Source organism: Sminthopsis crassicaudata, chromosome 2 (assembly GCF_048593235.1).
Source record: "Sminthopsis crassicaudata isolate SCR6 chromosome 2, ASM4859323v1, whole genome shotgun sequence".
NCBI classification, from domain to species: domain Eukaryota; kingdom Metazoa; phylum Chordata; class Mammalia; order Dasyuromorphia; family Dasyuridae; genus Sminthopsis; species Sminthopsis crassicaudata.
In genome coordinates this window covers 462,567,703-462,577,291 of record NC_133618.1, presented here as the reverse complement: position 1 = coordinate 462,577,291, position 9,589 = coordinate 462,567,703, and the positions used below count along the sequence as shown (strand labels likewise).

The 9,589-nt window shown below is 35.6% G+C and overlaps 1 protein-coding gene across 8 annotated transcripts in view; it reads right to left on the bottom strand.

The window, feature by feature from the left end:
* Positions 1-1,825: 1,825 nt before the first annotated feature.
* The window catches only part of CNTRL (centriolin), an 81,014-nt gene continuing 73,250 nt past the window's right edge, over positions 1,826-9,589 (bottom strand). For 7 of the 8 annotated variants that reach the window (XM_074292932.1, XM_074292937.1, XM_074292938.1 and 4 more), the window contains 5 exons: positions 8,230-8,435; positions 6,261-6,401; positions 5,314-5,589; positions 4,677-4,739; positions 1,826-3,431 (listed from right to left, as the gene is read on the bottom strand). In XM_074292932.1, the coding sequence (XP_074149033.1) occupies positions 3,177-3,431; positions 4,677-4,739; positions 5,314-5,589; positions 6,261-6,401; positions 8,230-8,435 (941 nt within the window). In that variant the 3' untranslated portion in view covers positions 1,826-3,176. The remainder of the gene's footprint in view (positions 3,432-4,676; positions 4,740-5,313; positions 5,590-6,260; positions 6,402-8,229; positions 8,436-9,589) is intronic. The other variant, XM_074292936.1, reaches the window with a different exon arrangement.

Here is a 9,589-nt window from a genome sequence, read left to right as displayed (position 1 = left end):
GATTTCATTATTTGTAGAGAAAATGGCAATTGAAAATGATCTTCCATGTATCTTTATATACAGTGCTGCTGGTAGTCTCAAAAAAAAAATGAAGCTGTTGGGGGCCAAATTCTGTTCTTAGTTGCATGTATAATAGACCCCTCTTAATAAAAGTGGGTGCTTACAAAGTGGGAATAATTGGAATTGTTTTGTTTGCCTTAATTTCTAGGAACTAAATTGAGTTTGGTTGGAGAGAAGAAAATAGCAAATCATGACATGGGTTATACATCAGTAAACTGCTTCACTGGTTTTAATTTTTGTTTGTTGTAGCACCTGCAAGGAAGACCCAATTTGTATCTGGTGCTCAATGTCTATTCTATTAGATTACATTCCAGTACAATGTTTCAGTACAATGTTCAAGTACTTTCATTGTACAATAAATTGATGCAGCAAACTTGATTTTTTTTTTTTAAACACATGGAGATGGTACTCAGTTATTAGTTTGAGATAATTAAGTTTTTCATGGAACATAATCCTACTGAATGGGTACAAGAGAAAAGATCTTGGGTTTGGAGTCTGAGGACTTGGGTTCTGCTCCCTGCTATTGGTGTGAGTCATCTTAAGGAAGTTATTAGCAGAGGAGGCCTCAGGTTGCTCAGTTGTAAAATGAAGATTAGATTACTTTTGGGGCCTTTTCGATATTAAGATAATCTTAAGATCTTTTGAAAACATTAAATCAGTGTCAAGACTTATGGTTTTATAAAGTATTTTTCTTTGAAATGAGCTCATCTCTAGGGAGCAGCTAGGTGGCGCAGTGGATAGAGCACCAGCTTTGAATTCAGGAGGACCGGAGTTCAAATCTGGTCTCAGACACTTACACTTCCTAGCTGTGTGACCCTGGGGGCAAGTCACTTAAGCCTCAGGAGAAAAAAAAAAAAAGACGAAATGAGCCCATCTCTTTCTAATGTGCAGTGTACTATGTTACCTTGTGGTTTAGCGTGTTAGTACCTATAGATAAAATCTGTTAGCTTCTAAATTCCAATCTATTGTGTTCTATTTCAAATTTGATTTGAATATGATTCACCCAATTATTGTATTCCATTTGACTTAGATTCAGGAAGTATTCAAAGAATTAGCCTAAAAGATGATTTGGACAAGTATTTGTAAAACAAGGAAGTAAGACTAGTTTACTGGGTCAGAGATAGAACTGAAATTAAAACTGCCTTTTTTCATACAATTCAGAAGAAATACCTAGTTATATGTCAGTGGCATAGATTTTCTAGCCAATGAGGTAGCTTGTGTTGGATTCCTAAATGTGGAAAAAAAAAAAAAAACACTTATTTTATAAGGTGGGATTCAAAGCTAGGGGGGGGATTAACCTGTGTATGATGCTTAAGATTCAATTTCCTCACATAAGTGTTTCATACATTTGAAAATTATTGTTTATGTGTTTTAGTTTTAGTCTTAAGTCTTCACTAATGCATGTGATACCACAAAATATCTAAGGCTAAGAAATGGGGAAATATGCTGCTATTAAAAAATAGAGTACATCTTTTTGTCCTCTTTGATATGTAAAAACAAGTACTTAGCATTCAGGCTGGACTTTAAGAAACTAAGAAAAACGTCTTGAAGCAGCATGGGTATAGTGGAAATAACAATGCTATTCACTATCTTAAATGTGGGGAAACTGCTTTATTTCTTTACATCTTTGAGTCAGTTTCCTCCTCTGAAATGAGAGAATGGATAATCCCCAAAGGTCTTTTGAGGTTTAAATTTAAGATTATATAATTCATTGGGAATTAGAAGTGGTTTGATATTCCTGTACAAAAATGGCACTTAAGACAAATTTGTTTAATCTTTTTTATATGAAAATATATTTCACACAAAACACAAACTTGATAAGATTAACAAATGTAGAGGAATTTAAATTCAGCAAGGTCTTCTGTTACACATCAGTACAGACCTTTCAGTTGTATTTCAATGTGTATTTCAAAGGAGTGCTTTATCAAAAACCCAAAAATCCAAACTTGTGGTATTAATTTCACACAGTCTGAATTCTATGCACTGATATTTCCACATATACAAATGACTTACAAAAATCTTTACATTGTAGCATGAAACAAGTCCTTAGGAAGATCCTGAATCTGAGTTGGTTTTTAGCAAGGCCAGATAAGAGGGACTCTGACTTGCCACTTAAGCGAGGTAGTAGGCATTTCCTTAGGTGTGGAAGGCAAAACGTTCCAGATAGTCTCTTGTGGTCAAGTCATTGTGACAAGGCCCTTCCCTGCAGACACACAAAATAGCAGAAAGGATGAACTGAACAATGAAAAAAAATTTAAATGGTCAGCTAAAGATCTTTTAAAGAGAGCTCACATTTATAGAGTACTTGGAAGATGGAGAAACAAAGTTACATGAATCTTCCCACTGTTTGAAAAGTACTTGTTGCAAAAGTTAGAATCATTGTGTAATGTAACAAAGTATGGGTTTCAAATTGCTATCAAGAATTGACTGTAGCAATAGAATTTGTGGCATTTTACTAATCTTGGTTACCCACAAAATTTCAGATTAGAAGAAACTACAAGAACATCTACAAGGAATAAGCCTGAAGCATGTATTTCCTAGTATAAAATCCCCGACTGGCCATAAAACTTCCACTTGAAGACTTCTAGTAAAATAGAACCAACAGCCTCTTGATGTGCCCTAATTTATCAAGTAAGATTACAATTTTAAGAGTCTTTACATGGCACATAAATAAATGTTAACTAAATGCTTATATTTCCCTTTTTTGGGGAGAGTTTTAAATTTTTTTTTCCCTTAATAGTGAGAGTCTCTGCAACTCCTCACCTCTAATTGCTGTTAGTTCTGCCTTCTGGGACAAAGGAAAAGACTTAAAATTCTTTTATGACACTCTTTTCAAATCTTCACCTTTCTGAGCTTTCCTTACAGCCCTAATTCCTTCAATCTCCCAAAACATAGTGTCCAGGTTGGTCTTTGCAAAATTTTCATAATTTTCCATGTTTTAGAAAATGAAAGAACAAGTTCATTTCCAAAAGATGCTGGTTTTAAATTGAATATATACCTTCTGCAATTTACATGGATATAAACTACTGTTTTGAACAAATTAATGGATAAAATAAGAGCATCTCTGTTGACAATTTATCTCAGATTTTTTGAAATATTTCCACATTACCCGAGAATCATGAAAAGTTGGATGTTAGTGGTTCCAAAAAAGTGCTTCTTACCTGGTTCCTTGTGAGGTGAGAATCTTCAAGTAGAGAAACTTCCAATTGTGACAAGCTGGGTGTCAGAAATATAGAATCTGTAGTAGTGCTGGTAACCAATTCATCTAAAGCATCAACTTGTCTCTTCAAACTATGTAAAGTGCCTTCTGTTTGTTGTTTGCCTTTCATTAAGGCTTCTGCTTGCTTGGACATAGAGCAACGAAGTTGGGCCTGGAAATTGTTTTGTTGCAATTTAAATGTTTATATGAGCAGTCAAATGCATTATAAACATTACTTTTTAATGCTAAATAGCAAAGGTACACTAAAATCAGTGGCTCCTGGAAGAGATTCTTCAGCTGTAAAATGAATGGTTTGAATTAAATGTTCAATCTAATCTAAGGTCTTTTTCTCCCTGAGTTCCTAATTTTGATAATAAAAAAAATCTTATACCATTTTCCAAAGCTCTAAATCCAAACCTCTTGACTGATTCATTGAAAATACAGTGGATTTGGACTCTGAAGAATCTGTTTCCTTATGTTTAAAATAAAGGAGTTTCAAACTTTTGTTCTCAGTATCTTTATATCAGTAAAAATTATGGAGTATTTATCCAAAGAATTTTTGTTTTATGTTTATAGATATTTGTCATATCAGAAATAATTTTGAATTTATAAATCCTCTGAAAAGGTTTCAGAGATCCCAGGATTCTTTGGACTGTGCACATTTTGAGAATCACTGGACTAGATGATGTTTTAGTTCTCTTTCAACTCTTAAATCTATAATCTTATGACCTGAACTAGAATTAGAACCCTAGTCAGCTTCTTACTATCTAACTGGTCAAGTCACTTCATCTTTTGGGCTTTAGTGTCAATCTATAAACTGATGAGCTCCAAGGTTATTTTACAATCAGATCCCATGACTAAATTCAATATTATTTCCATGTTACATGGTATCTTAATCCAGAATCAATAATGGATACATTTAGTGCTTCAATTTAAAATACTCTCCTGTGGCAGATTGTAGTAGAAATTGTGCTAGTTTTGGAATCAGGAGGCTTGAATAAAAATCTTGGCTCAACTCTCCTTTTTTTGGTTGTTTTTCAGTCATGTCTTACTCTTTCTGACTCCATTTGGGGTTTTGCTGGGAAACACACTCTAGAGGTTTGCCATTTCCTTCTCCAGCTTAATTTACAGATAACATTTTCTTAAATGACTTGCCCAGGGTCATACAGCTAATAAGTGTCCGGCCAGATGTGAACTCAGGAAGGTGAATCTTCCTGACTCCACGCACTTCCTAGTTGTCCTTTGATTCTTCTTACCCCTACTCTGATCTTAGAGGTAAGGCCTTTAACCTCTCTGGACCTCAGTTTCCTCATTGCTAAAATAGGAATGGATGGATTCTTAAGCTACTTTCCACTTTGAAATGATCTAAATACTTCTATACTTTAGTGACTCATACAGTATTTATGCAAAATACAACCTTGAGTCTGTCTTCACGATGACGTAGTTTCTCTCTCATTGCTTCTCCACGCCAGTGCTCCTCCTTTGTAAAGGGGAAAAAGTAGCCATAAATGAACATTCCTATGTGGCTGTTGACAAATTGCTCACTCTTCCCTGTGGGCCTTGGATTTTTTGTTTTTAAAATTATCGTTTGAAGTCTTTTCAGTGACATATACATTGTAGAAAAATATCTCATTTGCATCGTTTCCCAACTAGGAGTTGTCTCTGCTGATGAAATCAAAGTTCTAGTTTTGATGAGAAACTGCTGAATACTATGCTAGGTTCCAGCAGCTACACAATTATGATAAGGCAGATTTATACTCTAAGGTTAAAACAAAGGGTATATACTCTGAGACCATTATGAACAGGATGAAGGGAGAGGGAGTTTTCTTGGAAGTATAAGAGCTGGGCTTAAAAGATTTCAATAGTTATGAGGGGAAGAGAGGGTAAACTTTGGAGGGCCAAAGGAAGAGTACAGGTTTAAAAATACATATAATAATACATATAAGGTGAGAAAGGGTTGTGGGTCATATGGAGAGGAATTTTAAAGAATAGCTTAATAACAAAGTAACTGGAAAGAAATGAACAAGTATATGGAGCAAGAATCAAATACTTACCATGATATGAACTTTAGATAAGTTTAGCTTCTCTTCAAAAGAATGTTGTTGCTCTTCATTGGTAGAAAATGGAAAGTTCTCTTTCAGACTTTCCAATTCATTCTCGAGGGTGTCTGCATTTTCAAAAATGGCTTCCAGATCTTCTAGTGACTCTGGAAGAGACTGGCTGAAATTCTTAAGACCAGTTCTGAGTTCACTTTTTACTTCTAATTTTAGTTGCTTCATTGCTGCATCAATTTCTTTATGTTGTTGATCCAAATCCTTTTGATTTTTTAGCTAAACAGTAATCAAAAGAGTTGCATAATTTTATGAAAGATATGCCTTGATTCAATCAGCTTCCCTGAGGTTTACATTAGGCTTTATGTAGTAAAGAACAGTGGATTTGTTTCATGTCCCAAACTTGCCATTTACTAGTTCAGTGACCTTAGTCAAGTCACTTCACTTGAGTTTCAAGTTCCTTATCTGTAAATTGAGAATGAAAATACTACCTATCTTATAGGATTACTATAAGGAAAACTTTTAAAATCTTATAAATAGAAGTTATTATGACTCCTGTATTCAAATTAAACATTTAGTACATAGCAAGGTGCTAGGTGTTAAGAAGAATGAAAATTAATTGTAATGCTAACAATAACTTATATTTTTTTATAGTGCTTTGAGGTTTACAAAGTATATTCTGCATTTCCTCTGAGGCAGATGATTAAATTATCTCATTTTGCAGATAAAAGAAAGAGAGATAAAAAGATGTATGTCCAGTGGGATGCCAACCTGGTTCTGACTTTCCCCCTTCCTATAAGGAACTTGCAATCTAATGGGGAAATGGGTACATAATAAACTATAATACAAAAGAAAACTGTAAGAAGGTCCACATCTGGCTAAAGTCAGTGAGGAAGAATTCTTAGAAGAAGCACAGAATGGGCCAGAGAGAGAGAGAGGACAACTCCCACCTGCTTTTTGAGCTCCAGATAATCATATTGCATCTGACCAAGTTCCTTCATTAGGCGTTTGGCTCGTTCATGGTTATCATGTGCAACTTGCTCAATTGCTGCCATTTCCTTCTGCATACAACTGTTTTCATGTTTTTGATCCTGTAATTAGAGTTAAGTGACCACAACAATAACATTTCTACAAACATTTTAGGATTTACTCTTGAACTTTCTTCATCTGCTCTGTATGATAGGTAGGTACAAGTATTAATTTCATTCTATAAAAGTTTGAAACTAAGTTTCAACTATGGTGGGAAGGGAAAAAACCCATTATCCAAAGAAACAGTATTTGATAGCATAGAGAAGCTAGCTGAAATCAATATAATTCCAGACACTCCACATATTCTCTTACTCAGACTTCAGATTTATAACCGATAGAGTAGGGATGATATTATATAAAAATAATTACAGCAGCAAATAAAGTGTCTTTAAAAATTAAAAGTTAATTCCTTTAAACAAGTTAAATTTCTTTCCTGATGCTAATTCTGAGGTTCTTCCTAGAATGCCATACTGTGCTCTCTGCATAATGAATGGTGCTATGTAAACAGAAGACTATTTTAGGGCTGAAAATAAAATCACTCCTCTATTTTTTAAGCTACGCTTATTATTCTTAAAATATACCATCTTATTGCAGTGTAGCATGGGAGATTTCAATTCAATTAAAAAATGTATTAAGCACTAACTACATGCTAAAGCAATGTGCTAGGTACAGGGATATATACACACACACACACACACACACACACACACACACACACACACACATATTCAAGAGTATTGGTTTTGGAGTTTGAGGTCCTGGGTTCAAATTTTGCCTCTGTTGACTTTGGGGAAGTTATTAAATCTCTAGGATATAACTGTATAATGTAAATGCTATAGTATCTACCTTTTAAGGATAAATGGGATGTAGGCCTTTAAGTTCATATAAAGCAGAATGTGAAGGGCGCAAATAAGTCTGACAAAAGGGAAGAGGACGGGATCAGATGAAGCTTCTTTGATGAAGCACCTGAGCTCAGTCTTAAAGATGAGGATTCAAGGGAAAGTACATTGGATCTGAATGCAAAGGATCAAGATTTGAATTTTACCCAAACTTGGAAAAGTCTCTTTCTCTTAAATCTCAGTTGCCATAAATGTCAAATGAGGGATAGCACAGGTTTAGCACACTAAGGCAATGGTGTCAAATTCAAATAGAAAGATAACTGCGGGTTTCATATTGACTTAGAAAATCACCAATTAGGGGGCAGCTAGGTGGCACAGTGGCTAGAGCACCAGCCTTGAATTCAGGAGGACCCAAGTTCAAATCTGGTCTCAGATACTTAACACTTCCTAGCTGTGTGACCCTGGGCAAGTCACTTAACCCCAGCCTCAGGAAAAAAAAAAAAAAAAGAAAACCACCAATTGACATTATGTCACATTTATCTGTTTTTGTCAAATACCTGGCTCTGCTCTGGTTGTACCCAGAGTTTTGCAAACCCTTTGTTCAAGTTTAATACCTCTGCTATAGGGGACTTTAGAGATAATTTAGTCTAACTGCTCATTATTTATAATGAGAAGATGAGATAAGAAATCAGAGGCCCAGCCAGGATAAATGACTTTCACAAGGTCACACAGGATGAAAGGCATGATTTTAATCTAGGTTTTCTGACTCCAGAGCTAAGGACTGGACCAGAAAATCTCTAAAGTTCCTATGCAGCACTAAATCTTAAGACCTAAGACAAAATTCTCAACTACAGTTCCTTAGAATAACCCTGAAAATACATGAAACTCATCTGTGGCTAGTGTTGGATCCCAGTGACTATGGGCTAATATTTAACTAGCTCAATATGGTCTTTTCCCTAAAGGGAGAAGGAGAGACACTAACAAAGACACCCCTCAGTCTGATTTGTGTAGATCTGGGATCCAAAGCCAGAAAAGACAATGATGTACATACGAGAAGGGCTTTTTCCAATTGGGCCCGCTGGGTCCTGATTGCTTCCTTCAGGCCTGTAATTTGTTTTTCAGCTTTCTCTTTCTCAAACCGGAGACGGTTCTGCAGGTGGGTCATATCAGCTTTGGAGAGATCCATTTCTTGCTGCAGAGCCAAGAGTTCACTTGTTTTTTTTATTAATTGCTCTTCACGTTCTGAGAGCTGAAGTCCTGGAATAAATATTTTTGAGTAAGTTTAGCCTAGTGCCAGCCATGGGAATCTGGTACAAGTGGAAAGGATTACATAACTCAAGTCTCATCAAATCCCTGCAACATGAAGCCCTAACATGAGTGCTTATATATGGGTAATTTGGTTCTGCAACCAACCAACAAGATTTGGGGCTTGCTCCTGTCTCTCCATGGATCTCAGGCTCCTCCCTCTCTAAAATGAGTTTTAGAAGAGGTGATTTCTGAAGCTCTTCCCTGCCCTAATAGTTTTTATCTTCTTGATAGTCTCTGGTAGGTGTCATCGTGGATAGAGCACAGGGCACAAAGTCAAGAAGATCCAAGTTCAAATCCAACTCACAACTTGTTAGTTATATGACTGGGCAAGTCATTTAACTTCAGTTTCTTCATCTGTAGAATGAGGATAAATATCTTATCTCAGAGTTGTTTTCAGGATCAAATGAGATAATTATAAAGCACTGAGCATAGTACAGAATACTATTTTTTAAAAATGTTAGCTATGTTATTTTGTGGTTTTAAAGTCCTTTCCAGCTCTAACAGGATGAAGGGTGCAAAGGCCCTTACTGCTTATGCCTTATGCTAACTGCTTTTTTTTTTTTTTTTTTTTTGGGGGGGGGCAACGTAGGAGAGTAGGGAGAAAAAGGAATTGGGATTAAATGACCTGCCTAGGGTTACACAGCTGGTGAGTATCTGAGGCCAGATTTGATTCCAAATCCTCCTGATTGCAGGACCACTGCTCTCTCCACTGTGCTACCTATCTACCTCAATGAATGGCTTTTTTGAAAACCTACACAGACTTTGCATAGCATCACCTTTGTCATCATCTTACATCTAAAATGTCTAATCTTACAAAAAGTCATCCTGGAAATCCTGGGAAGATAAGTATAAGACAGCTAAGTATTCAGACAGTATAAGTATATGAAATGAATGAATTAGGTCATTCTCAAAGACCTAATGGAGGTTTATTTCAGCAGAAGAAACTTGATAGGATGATCCTGCTTGGAATTATATGATAAAAGCGGCTTTCTTAAAGATTTTTAGAATTTTTAATAATTTATTGAAAATCCCAGACTGCTCATGAAATCCTAGTCAGTTCTTAGTAAGAAATAAAACCATGTTTTAATAAAGCAGCTGGGAAA